The 14,159-nt window shown below is 41.9% G+C and overlaps 1 protein-coding gene across 1 annotated transcript in view; it reads right to left on the bottom strand.

The window, feature by feature from the left end:
• Nucleotides 1-14,159, bottom strand: part of CCBE1 (collagen and calcium binding EGF domains 1) — a 228,417-nt gene that overhangs the window by 34,780 nt on the left and 179,478 nt on the right. The window contains exon 3 of the mRNA XM_040264281.1: nucleotides 3,832-3,884. Coding sequence (XP_040120215.1) covers nucleotides 3,832-3,884 — 53 coding nt within the window. The remainder of the gene's footprint in view (nucleotides 1-3,831; nucleotides 3,885-14,159) is intronic.

Raw genomic sequence — 14,159 nt, 5'->3', positions numbered from 1 at the left:
AATATTCAGGACTGATCTCCTTTAGGAATGACTGGTTGGATCTCCTTGCAGTCCAAGGGACTCTCAAGGTCTTCTCCAACACCACAGTTCAAAAGCATCAATTCTTTGGTGCTCAGCTTTCTTTATAGTCCAACTCTCACATCTGTACATGACTACTGGAAAAACCATGGCCTTGACTAGACAGACCTTTGTTGGCAAACTAATGCCTCTGCTTTTTAATGCTGTCTAGGTTGGTCATAACTTTCCTTCCAAGGAGTAGCATCTTTTAATTTCATGGCTGCAGTCACCATCTGCAGTGATTTTGGAGCCACAAAAAATAAAGTCTGTCACTGTTTCCATTGTTTCCCCATCTGTTTGCCATGAACTGATGGGACCGGATGCCATGATCTTAGTTTTCTGAATGTTGAGTTTTAACACAACTTTTTCCCTCTCCTCTTTTACTTTCATCTTCTTACCCTGACACTTTTGTGTATTCTGTTTTCAACCTCTATAATGTCCAATCCACCCTCTGCTCTCACTCTCCGCATTTCATTACTGTGCCTACCCGGTCTCAAGTTCAAATGTCACCTCTTTAAGAAGACTTCTCGAAGTCCTCCACAGAGTCTAGTGTCTGAGTCCCACTGACCCCACAGGACTGGGGCTGCTCTGCCGTCTCTGCTGAGGGCCCGCTGTGTGCCGGGCTCTATTTTAGGAGGCACGATGCAGGGTGAGGAGAAGCACAAGGTCTGGAGCCAACCCTCCCCGCCTGCCACCCTCTCTGTGATCCTGAGGCCTTTAAGCCTCAACTTCCTTACCTGCAAAACAGGGGTTACCGTAAGACCAGCTTCATGCTGCTTTAAGGAAGATTAAATTGGGTGAAGTAGTAACTAAAAGCTTTACCTGTTCTTTAGCTTCTTTTACTACTATTATGATTAACTGTCTGGATATCTGACAGGGACTGTTTTCCCTGGAGTAACCAGCACTATTTTCTTCCTACAGTTTGTGCTCAATTAGTAATTGTTGAACCAGAACAAGTCTGATTAGCCTATCATCTGGCCAATGTAGAGAACACTTACAGCAGGGGTTGGCAAACTTTTTCTGTAAAGGGGCCAGATAATACTTTTGGTTTTGCAGGCAGGCCTTTGTTGCAACTACTCAACTCTGCTATTGTAGGGCAAAGGTAGCCATAGACAATATTTAAGTGCATGGGCATGTCTGTGTTTCAATAAAGCTTTATTTACAAACACAAGTGATGGGCCACATTTGGCCCACAGACACAAGCTGCTGAAACTTAAACAAATATGAGGCAACGACACTTTTAAAATTGCAGCTTCTCCTCCCTAGAATATTTGTTTAGAAATTCTAGTCTGATTCTACTATCTGTGATGGCTGACTTTAAGTGTTAATTTGGCTAGGCCACAGTGCCCAAACATCTGGTTATTTTTCTATAAGTTTCCATGGAGTTTTGTTTTTTGTTTTTTTAATGAGATTAACATTTAAATTAGTAGATGTTGAGTAAAGCAGATTGCCCTGACTGTGGGTGGGTCTCATCCAATCAACTGAAGGCCTAAATGTAAAAAAAGATGGCCCTCCATTGATAGACAGGGACTTCTGCCAGCAGATGGCCTTCAGACTCAAACTGTAACTCTTCCCTAGATCTCCAGCCTGCTGGTCTAGTCTGCAGATTTTGGACTTGCATGCCTCTATAATCTCAAGAGCCAATTCCTTAAAATAAATCTCTCTGTTTCTTTGGAGAATTGTGACTAATACACCATCTTTTCTGAAATCCTACACTTTGGAGTCTTTGGAAACAGAAACCTTTATGATTAAAGATTTCTTTAGTGATAAACACAAACACACATACACGGACTTATTGCCACAGAGGAAACCAAATCAACTTTAAAAAATGTTCCAGTGAAAAGCAATGGAACAGGGAGCTAGTTACGGCAAAGCAACTTTCAGCACTTGGCCCACTTTTCCTGGAAATACTCAGTTCTAAATTAAATTAATCCTGGGTGCTGATAATGTCTTACTGTAGAGTGAGGGAGACTGGTTTTAGGCTTAGATGTTAGAAACCACGACACCTATTATTTAAAGAAACTCGAAGCGTGTGGTATCCATGTAATGTGTTTTTCATCAGGTTGGGCAAGGTCTTTAACTGAGATCTCAAACTGATGGGCCAAGACTTAATTTTCTTTCCATATCTACCAAATTGAAATATCAAGGACTCAGCTGGTGACGAAGAGAAGCTGCTTATAAAAGAACCCAATTATTTTGACTTTTGTGGTTTTTTTCCCCCACCAAGCTCTAACAAAACTAGCTGGCAGTGAGAAATTCCTTCTTGGAGAGACCTACATAAATCAAAATACATGAAGAAATTTCCTAACCAACCTTTCCAAAGCAGCTTTCTCAGAGTCAGCAGCTACGGTTTAATGGACTTTTCTGCAAAACAGGGCAATAAACAAGAAGGATTCATTTAACTCTAACTGATAAAGAAACTGCTCCCTATGCGATAATGCAATGTAAATAGCTTGGCTGGGCTCCAAGTCCTCTAAAGCGACCTGGATTCCTGGCCACCAGTGAAGAAAACCATTTCACATTACCTACTCACCTGTCTCCAGCCCAGCCCAGTGCTGGCAAACTAATCTCAGGCTCTCCCCACAGTTCTTAGGGTTTTCCGTGTCAGCGTTCCGCCTGGAGTCCTTTGCAATTCTCTTTCTCCTACTTGTCTAAGTCCTGCCTTCCTCATAACCTAGCTCCAGTCTCCTCTCCTTCTTGAGACCACCTGTGACTGGCCGGTCTTTGGGGCTATGTGCCCCGCCCCCACAATATGTATGTCTCTATTATGTACGTTGCAGTTATCAGTAATAGCAGCAACTGCAATTTATCAAGCACCGAGTCAGCCTCTGTTCCAAATAGTTTACATGTGGTAATACTCTTAAAGCCACCACAAGTCAAGAATTAGCATTTTCTGCAAAAACTAAGCTTTAGAAAGTCATATGCCTAAGGTCATGGCTAGCAGGATGTGTGTTATGGACTGAATGTTTGTGTCCTCTTGAAATTCATGTTGAAATCTTCATCCCATGATGTCATGGTGTATTAGGAGGTACAGGCCGTTGGGAGATTATTATATCAGAAGAATGATGCCCTCATAAGTGGGATTAGTGTCCTTAGAAAAGAGACTCGAGAGAGTTCCCTTGCCCCTTCCACCATGTGAAGACACACCAAGAAGATGGCTGTGTATGAACCAGTGGGGGCTCACCAGACCCTGGGCTTTTTTGATGCCTTGTCTTGGACTTCCTAGTCTCCGCACAGTCTGAGGTATTTTTGTTACAGAGGCCCAGATGGATATGGCAATGTGGAAGCATGATTAAACCCCAGGCATCTCTGTTTCCACATCATCCACAACCCAGCATGAGGGTGTGCGTCTTAAGGGCTGCAGGCCCATCTGACATCACGGTGTCTCTCCAGTGCTGGGCTGAGCAGTGTTTGCTGATGATCATGTGAAGGGGCTTCAAGTTTAGCTGATGAAAAGCAGGCAGAGAGGTTGGGAAGAATGGGTGTATTCTAACTGTGCATGAAATGCCATGTAGAGAATTAGTCTCTACAACACAAAACCTGAGATATAAGAATTACTCAGTATATGCGTATATTCTGGGTAATGATTTAGCTAGAGCCTGCCATGTACAATCAAACTGGCAACAGAAGAATTTAAAGCCAAAAAACAGAGAGAAATTACACAGGCATGCACAGATAACACACAGACGTCACGAGTAGTGCATCTGAACTTTATAGACCTCTGGTGATTAGTCATAAACAAGGTGGGAAGATATAATGACTTTGATCACATACCTTCTGGGATGCATTGTCCAAGGACAAACTTATACCCCTTGCAGCACTTCTTCCTAAGAGGGAAACAAAAACACATTTTAAATGTGATCTGTTAGATTAAAAATATTCTTTTCAGTTAGTGGTTTTGAATAAAATAACTTGTGCCTAAGATGAACTGAGGCATAAAGGAAAATCAGAGTAGACGGAATCTGAGATAAAAGGAAAAAATTTTATCAGTACCATATGACCACACCTCTTCCCCACCTAATATATGGCACTAATCCTGTGCATCCTATAAAGTGAATTAACTCTGAGACTTCAAGAAATTTATATTAGATGATTATTGTGTTATAGGACATCATCCTACAGGACAAGGATTCACATGACTTGCTAATAATTAGCTGGTTATAATAGTAGAATAATCATAACACAATGATTGATAATTACTATTATTAGGCAGCTAGTTACTATCAAGCCTGGGACTGGAGCCCAAGCATTCTGTTATTTGAGTGCCACCCTCCCTTTTTTAAAGACCTGGACCACATAAGGTATCCAAAGAATCCCCAATTATCTGAATTTTAAGAACAGCTAACAGGCATTTACTAACATAAACATCTGAGACTTGCATCTCTGCCCTAGAAGTGGTGCCATCAGCTCAAAACGCAAACCTCCAGTGGTGAGATCACATCTCCACTACGGAGCTGTGACCTCCTAACAGACCAACCGCCTCTGCAGACAACAACTGAAAACCACGGAGCAATCAGAAGCCAGCAACCACCGGATGATTCTGGAGAGTAAATAAAAGCAGACAGATTTAGGAGGCGAGTGAAATTTCCAACAAGGAACTGACAGAGGGTAATTTCCCTGCTTTTCAGGGCTTTATCCTGTATGCAGATCACAGGTGCCATGTGGAAGCTAAAAGTCTGAGAGAAAAAAACACAAAATTTGCAGTATTTTTTGGCCTGATCAAACAGAGGACAAAGCCTTGGCATCCAGAGTCACGAGAATTTGAGAAGGGATCCTGGAAAGGCCCTGAATTCTGTGTATGAACTCTGTCCAAGTCTCTGGCAACTCCTCCGTCCATGTGTGTGAGGAGCAGGCCCGGAACATCTCAGCTGAAGACAGAAGGGGCTGAAGGAAGACTTGAGCTGCCGCTTCCACAGGCCAAATAGTGTTCACCGTTTCTAGTTAACTGTCTGCTAAAAGAAAAATATCAATACTCTTTGGATTAACATATCAGGATGCAGGGTCTCAATAACATAACATGTATAAATGTGACCCATTCTCAAGGAAAAAGACTGTCAATGGTGCCAGCTTTAAGACAACCCAGAGGGTGGAATTATTAGGCACACACATGCAACTATGGTCGATGACATAAAGGAAAACATACTTGCGATGAATGAAAAAGTAGGAAATCTCAGCTCTCCATGTCTCCAGCCTCCATCTTTTCCCTTCCCTTCTCTCACAGCTGCTTTCTAAGTATGCTTCCCTTTACCACTTCCAACTCAACATATGTTAATTCAGAGTCCAAGAATCAACGAAAGTCTTATGAGTCTGCAAATCTCAAGAACGCACCAAGATATTTTGAGTTGACTATAATGGTTAAACTACCATGAAAAAACTCTTTGTAGCCATAAGATAAATCAGATTCAAGGTTATTCTTATTGCAATGTCATTCTCACTCATTTGCATCTGGATATGCCTTCCAGGTGGAACAGAAAGGGAAAACGTTACAGACGCTTCACCAGTTAGGAGTTGGATATCACCTGCAACTTATCATGGCGCCTGTGCTAACATGTCATCTGTACCTATGAACCAGGGCCACAAACCACTGATTTGGACAATTAGGCATTACCTAGATTCCAAAGCAAGTTCTCATTTTCATCCAATGGTCAAAACCTTCAACCAGGTTAGACAAGGCCCTGTGTCTCTTTCGAAGAATGTGACAGACTCAAATGTATTTTTTTCCATCCCGTGTTAGTACAAAATAACTTAACAACATTATTTTCCACTTTTAAAAGTCAGTGTAATCTTACTGGTAAAATCCATTTTTGTGAACTGGTCTGCTAGGGGAATGACCAGTCATAGGAGAAACTTAGGCAATCTCTTCCCCAAGCTTTAAAAGTTTACAAGATTTTTATTAACTATTTTATACAATTTATAAACATCACACCTGCTAAGAGAACATTCTGATGCCTAACTGGGTCACAATATCACCTCATTCCTCCTTGCAACATCTCACATGCAGCCCAGATTCCCCAGATAATCCTATTTCAAAAGTAAAATAAGTGGGCTTCCGTTATAAAAGCAGTGACATCTGGGATGCTCCCAAAGCAGACTTGAGTGAAACGGCTAAGCCCAAGCCCATCTCCCAACAAATGATACATTTGCTTGCCTGTACTGGTCCACTCAATAAACATTATTTTGAATCTCTCATTAACATATTTTTTGTTAAAAAGAAATACATAAATGTATGTCATTTACTGATACAGATGATCTGTGGCAATGTCTAGAGTCTTCTCATTAGACATAATTTCCCAATATCTCCAATGGAATTATAACTTTACTTGACAAGAGAAGCCCATGGGATATCAATTCATGATTATTTGTAACAGAGGTATTAAGACCTACCTTTACAATCTATGAAATAAACTACCTAGTTTTCCATGGTTTAAAAAGTCCAAGATCCTAACAACCAAAAAGAACACTGGTTTAACAGAAAATCTCACGTTTATTACTTACTGTACTCCTTGAGGCTGCCCTATAGAAACCCATCGGAGGAAGAGCAGTGTGCTAGATAATTCGAAACTTGAGTGATTCATGAGAAAGTCGGATGCAGGGGCAAAGCTTGTGTTTTTGATATGTCAAGTATAACACCACATTTAGACATATGGTTCTGTTTGTCTGTTTCTACTTAAATGGCACATCTAAGTTATTGCCTCTGAGATGTTCTATAGCGTTTTAAACTTCATACAAATGAATGAAATCCTTATAATCTCTTCTTCTACATCTAAGACATTAAACTTGGGCCCTCTAACTTTTCTGAGCACTTCAAGGGCTTGGGATCATCCACACAGTGGAGCCCAAAGTCACCTGTCGTTTGCTTTTTAGTGAAATTAAATGATAACATAGGGATTTGATATGCTTTCCAAAGGCAACGGAGCTCTGTCAGAAAATCTGAGCTTCAGGATGGACTGCTTCGTTTAAATACCTGCTCAATGAAGAGCTAAGTTCCCCTTGGCTGCTTTTCTTAACTGCCTAATTAACACCCTCTTCCTGCTCGAGGGAAAGCACCCTGAGACTCCACTGTACCCGCCTGTTTTCCCAGAGCTCCTGGGAACACAGCATTATTTTGCATGTTAAACAGCCACCAATCATGAATCACCACTTAAACAACGAAAGAGTCCAAAGCATAACAAAATAAACACTGGCCATACATGTTATACCGTTTCAGAGATTACTTAAAACACAACTCACGTAATGATGAAGTTGTGCCGGCCAAACTGAAATCTTGTTATGCAAGTGTGGACACTTCTTAGATCTAACTCTGATGCATACATGGCTGTGTGGGCTTTATCTTTTAGGAAAACAAACCCAGACAGGAACGTGCATGTGGAGTCAGGGGAAACAGTCCTTCTTAATACGCTTCACGTGTCCTGGTTTTCCAAATGCAAAAATGCTTTTCTCATTTCTTGGCAAGAGGAAGTGGCGATTAGATGGTTGTTACATAGAAAGGGCGACATCTGGTAATCAGGAAAGTCTGTGGAGGCTTCCCCTGGGTACCCCTGAGAATTAACACACATAAAAAAATCATAAATAAAAATAGTGCAGTCAGAAATATATTCCACCAACCAAGTGCGTGTGAAAGCTTTTGGAAGGAAAAACTAAATCAGGAAAATGAAGATAACAGAGATCTCATCATCCAACTGTCTGCTGTGTGTTACCAGAGTCTAGAAAAGAAATTTTTTAAAAGCCACTGCCTGCAGAATTACAAGGCTAGTAGGCAAGATGTATTTCAATACTTGCTCCAGTGAAACAGTTAATCTTTCCAAGATTTACTAGGGAGGTTTCTTTGCAAAAGGGCTTAGACCAGATCTATCAGGATTTTTAAAACATAAAAGAACTGTACTTTTTAGAGTATTTGGAATCTGTGGTGCTGAGCTAGATGGAGACATAGCTTTGGAGTCAAGCAAGCCTGGTTCTGGATGGAGTCAAGCAATTCTGGTTCTGACCTTGAAAGAGCAAGGGGTGTGACCTTAGGGATCATTTCTTAAACTTGCTGAGCTTCAGATTCTTCACAGATAAAACAAGAACAATAAAATCTGCTTTATGGGGTTAATGCAAGGACTACAGATAAGAAAGGTGCCAACCAGAGCCTGGTTTGGGGTCAGAAAGGTGTTCTAAGTCACAGCTTTACGAACACAGCAGGAAAACAGCAAAGGCATCTCTTCCCAGATGCCTTCCTCTTTTAACTCATCACTTTCTTCCACTTCTTAATCAACGGCAGATGCTATTGCTTCCAAATCCAAGAGAGAAGGGGAAGGGAAGGGAGGGAGAGAAATTTCTGATTTCAAGATGATAGAAAAATAACATTTTTGTCATCTTCTTTTACAAGTTAGCCCCAAATAACCCTGAGAACAAGAAATAAAATGCAAACACATGTTCCATGGATTTAGGAGAACCGTCTAACCTCAGAACAGAATCTAGTCATCGCTCGGTAACTGCAGGGATTGGTTCCAGGAGCCTTCACATACCAACGTCCCCAGATGCTCTAGCCCCTTACATAAAATGGCAGAGTACAATGAATACAGCTGGCACTCCGTATCCACCCATAGACATGGAGTGTCGACTGTGTACTTACTGAAAAAAAAATCTGGGTATTGAGTGGATCTGTATAGCTCAGACTCATGTTGTTCAAGGGTCAACTGAATGTAAACATGGCCCTTGGATGGAAGGATGGGAAGTAATTTTGCAGAGTGAAGTAACATGAAACCTAACTGTCTCCAGAGGAGGTGATCATGGAGAGGCAGCCAACCCAGGCTGCAGAACCTCAAAACCTTTCATGGCTGCAGTAAGCCATCAAAACTGGAGATTCCAGTTACTGGGGAAAGCAGAGGCCAGAAGACAGCAAGATGACCTGAAAGTCTGGTGAGAAGTTAGACTTCCTGTTCCTACCCCAAACACAAGAAGTTAGCCTGATACCCTTGCCTACTGGGCAAGAGGGAGAAGGTATATTCTTTTGGAAAACTATATCCAAGAAGTTCAAGACTAGGACACAAAATCAGAGAACCAAGCAGAACCTAACCCACTCATGGGTAGATAACCCTGCCCAGGCACACACAGGCCTCAAATGTTTTTCAAAGAGCCCCTTTGGATACATGCAGCCCACTGTTCACTGCAGCACTATTTACAATAGCTGAGGCATGGAGGCAACTTAAATCTCTGCTGACAGATGAACAAAGAAGATATGGTACATATATACAATGGAATGTTACTCAGCCACTAAAAACGGATGAAATAATGCCATTTGCAACAACATGCATGGACCTGGAGATTGTTAGACGGAATGAAGTAAAGCAAAGACAAATATCATATGATACCACTTATGTGTGGAACCTAAAAAAAAATTGTACAAATGAACTTATTTACAAAACAGAAACAGACTCACAGATATAGACGTAAACTTATGGTTACCAAAGGAGAAAGGTGGGATGGGGAGAGAGGGCCAGTGAGAGTCTGGGGCTGACAGATACACATTACCATATTTAAAATAGATAACCAATAAGGACCTACTGCACAGCACAGTGAACTCTGCCCAATATTCTGTAATAACTCAGGGGGAAAGAATTTGTAAAAGAACAGATATATGTATAAACTGAATCACTTTTCTGTACACTTGAAACAAATACAACATTGCAAATCAATTACAAATTTTAAAAAATGATGACTGTCAATTTAGTATTTCATTCCAAGACAGTGAAGCTCTCTTGGTGATGTCGTCAAAGGCAGATGGATGGTGGCTCGCTCACGTCTTCAACTAGTCAGTCCTAAGTGAAGTCAGATGAGACAGAGACAGTGTAGAGCCAACGGGCATCATTCATTCTTACCAGCCCAAGTGCGCTGTGGTATGCCTGAGCAGGGCGTTCACGAGAACCTTCTGCCAGGAAGAACACAGAACATGAATCCCTTGGGACAGTATTAAAGGCCTGAGCATCTAAAACAATGGAAACAGTGACAGACTTTATTTTCTTGGGCTCCAAAATCACTGCAGATGGTGACTGCAGCCTTGAAATTAAAACACACTTGCTCCTTGGAAGAAAAGCTATGAGCCACCTAGACAGCATTTTAAAAGCAGAGACATTACTTTGCCAACAAAGGTCCATCTAGTCAAAGCTATGGTTTTTCCAGTAGTCATGTACAGGTGTGAGTGTTGGACTATAAAGAAAGCTGAGCGCCAAAGAATTGATGCTTTTGAACTGTGGTGTTGGAGAAGACTCTTGAGAGGTCCCTTGGACTGCAAGGAGATCAAACCAGTCAATCCTAAAGGAAATCAGTCCTGAATATTCATTGGAAGGACTGATGCTGAAGCTCCAGTACTTTGGCCACCTGATGGGAAGAACTGACTCACTGGAAAAGACCCTGATGCTGGGAAAGATTGAAAGCAGGAAGAGAAGGGGATGACAGAGGATGAGATGGTGGGATGGCATCACCGACTTGATGGATATGAGTTTGAGCAGGCTCCAGGAGTTGGTGATGGACAGGGAAACCTGGTGTGCTGCAGTCCATGGGGTCAAAAAGAGTCAGACACAACTGACTGAACTGAATTGAGCATCTAAAAGTTGTCCTGGGGTTTTTAGTAAACCTTAGAGTGAGGAAGCATTCCTCTCTTCCTTTTAACCTTCTTCCTTTGTGGAAGCTTTTATGGAGCTTTGTACGACTTTGTGGGAGCTAGTAGAATTCCTTTCACACCAGACGACTTGAGAACAGAGTCCATAAAATGACTCACCTCCCAACTAGACATGCTTGATTTGAGCCTTTTAACCAGAAAGTGCTCCTCCCAGGCAAACAGAATAATATCACAGAATTTTCGGAGACTTGTGGTTTTGAAAGATGGGTAAGGAGTCACGTTCAGGAGCGTGTTGGAGCAGACAGGCACCTAGCAGGACTTGCTTACCCCACAAACTGAGCAGTTATATTTTGGACAAACTGAAACAATTAGGTTTCAACCCAACTGCTTTTGGTCAAGTCACCTGGAATCAATATACAGTATTTATTAAGAAATTGCTTCAGGAATTAAGTGTATTATTTAATAGGATGGTCACTCTTACTTTTTCCACGTCAAATAACTGGCTTAATAGGCTTGCCTCAGGATTTTAATGGACCGATTCTCTGGATTTGTAGGATGCGTTTAAACCAGTGCATCTCTGCCCACACTTTTTCCTATGGTTGCTGATTTTCAGAGGCGCTGAAGGCTGTGAAATGTGTCCTACTGTGTGGGTCACTGGCCATGGACAAAGCATGCAAAGTGGAGATGATTCCTGACAGCAACATGGCTCGTCGTATGCAGGGACACTGTAGGACCCAAAGCCCTAGTCATTGACTTCATCTTTATTCTATTCTTAACTCTCTAAGCATTCTAGGAACACCTACATGGTTATTAGTAGTATTTTATGGTGGCGTTCATCAAGAAAATCCTATCTCCAGGCACTGAAACATTCAGGATAAATGGAGCAACTGAAGTCATCTGTCACCACGGCTCCTGAGGCTTCCTGACCACTCCTCTGCCTTCTCCTCCCACCGTGGGGTTCCCCTGCCGTTCAGACTTTGTTCCCTCACTGCTCGCGCTTTGCTTAATAACTTATTTATTAAAGTACAGTTGTTTTACCATGTCACATTAGTTTCAGATGCAGAACACAGTGATGCAATAGTTTTATAGATTATATACCATTTAAAGTTATTATAAAATATTGACCTCGTTCCTAAATGACTATAACAAAACAGAAACACACTCCTCTGTTTCTTCAAAGGGGGCCTGAGGATCTCAATTCTCACCTCTCTGACACCTCAACTACAAACCTGCAGGCATCTTCCTTGCCTTCATTTTGCTTCCTTGTATTTTCTAAGTTGTCCATAATTATCAGGTGTTATTTTTCATAGCAGCAATAAGCTATATTTTCAAATGAAGAAAAAAAATTAACTTCTCACTGTCAATGTGGAATAGAACAGCAACCTGGATGGAGCCAGAGCTCAAAGGCAAATAACCCATAAGCTTGTTTCTAAATATTGCCTTTATTTTTTTCCCCTAGTAGAAGCACTGTATTATCCACAACCCCTGCATTTTCAGAAAGTCATTACTGAGGCAGAGACAGCTAGCTGTTCCTCCTTATCTATTTTCTCTCTCTTTTTTTCCCTGTTGTTACAAAAGCCCAAATTGTAGCTAGGCATATAACCACCCAGAATGAAGGAGGCATTTCCCACCTTCTCGTCCCCCAGAATGAAGGAGGCATTTCCCACCTTCTCGTCCCCCAGAATGAAGGAGGCGTTTCCCACCTTCTCATCCCCTAGGCACGGCCTTGTGAATAAGCCTGGCCAATGGGATGTGAGCAACCATGCTGTGTGCAGCTTTCAGGTGTCACCCTTAGGTGGAAGGGGCACACACCCTCTCCTTTTGCTTTCTCACAAGTGGGAGCCTGACCAGTGGTGGTGGACACTGAGATGCACACCTCAGCAATGAGAGGATCAATATACAAGGAGGTGAGTGCACGGTGCCATTCAGCCACTATGAGCTAAGGATGACTGGACAGTTCTGTGCAAGAGAAACACACTCCCATCTTGTCTAAGCTAGTATTTTTTGTTTCACGATAGGAGGATAGGACACCCCTCCCTCCCTGAAAGCTAAAATCACTGAAGGATATAAAGCCACGGAAGACAGGCTACTAAAACGCAAGGTCAGTCAGCTAAGAGGCGCCTGGAGAAGATGCAGCCACTTGTTCTGCTCCAGCAACAACTGTGCACGGAGCCCTTGAGCCTTAGGAAGTGCAAATGTCGGAACCTTCCTTGCAAATTACCCACAGCTAAAGCGCTCTCTGCTTTGACAGGGCTACACTCCTAGTTTCAACACAGTGGGCAGACTTTCCTGGGTGCTCAGTCCCCGTTCCTGCACTTCACCACGTAAATGAGGCAATGCCAGACAGAGCTCAGGGCAGGAACATGTAAACACAGTTCGCTGATTCAGATTTCTGCCCGGGGTCAGTCATTCAGGCATTAAATGAGGAAGTCTTAGAGATCTTACTTGTAATGACTTTGAAAGACAGAAGGGACATGATATGAGATCCTTTCTTAGGATAATTAATCATGATATGATATATTCCATACCTCACGCATATAAACCCTTATGGAAAACAAAATACAACTGACATTACTCCAGGTCTGAGGAGGCCTTGCAAATAGTTGTGAAAAGAAGAGAGGCAAAAAGCAAAGGAGAAAAGGAAAGATATAAGCATCTGAATACAGAGTTCCAGAGAATAGCAAGAAGAAATAAGAAAGCCTTCTTCAGCGATCAATGCAAAGAAATAGAGGAAAACAACAGAATGGGAAAGACTAGAGATCTCTTCAAGAAAATTAGAGATACCAAGGGAACATTTCAGGCAAAGATGGGCTCGATAAAGGACAGAAATGGTATGGACCTAACAGAAGCAGAAGATATTAAGAAGAGGTGGCAAGAATACACGGAAGAACTGTACAAAAAAGATCTTCAAGACCAAGATAATCATGATGATGTGATCACTAACCTAGAGCCAGACATCTTGGAACATGAAGTCAAGTGGGCCTTAGAAAGCATCACTAAAAACAAAGCTAGTGGAGGTGATGGCATTCCAGTTGAGCTGTTTCAAATCCTGAAAGATGATGCTGTGAAAGTGCTGCACTCAATATGCTAGCAAGTTTGGAAAACTCAGCAGTGGCCACAGGACTGGAAAAGGTCAGTTTTCATTCCAATTCCAAAGAAAGGTAATGTCCCAAAATGCTCAAACTACCACACAATTGCACTCATCTCACATGGTAGTAAAGTAGTGCTCAAAATTCTCCAAGCCAGACTTCAGCAATACATGAACCATGAACTCCCTGATGTTCAAGCTGGTTTTAGAAAAGGCAGAGGAACCAGAGATCAAATTGCCAACATCCACTGGATCATGGAAAAAGCAAGAGAGTTCCAGAAAAACATCTATTTCTGCTTTATTGACTATGCCAAAGCCTTTGACTGTGTGGATCACAATAAACTGTGGAAAATTCTGAAAGAGATGGGAATACCAGACCACCTGACCTGCATACAGATTTCTCAAGAGGCAGGT

The sequence above is a fragment of the Oryx dammah genome, unplaced genomic scaffold (genome assembly GCF_014754425.2).
Source record: "Oryx dammah isolate SB20612 unplaced genomic scaffold, SCBI_Odam_1.1 HiC_scaffold_22, whole genome shotgun sequence".
NCBI classification, from domain to species: domain Eukaryota; kingdom Metazoa; phylum Chordata; class Mammalia; order Artiodactyla; family Bovidae; genus Oryx; species Oryx dammah.
Note: the sequence above shows the minus strand (reverse complement) of the source record. Positions and strands in the feature narration are given on the sequence as shown.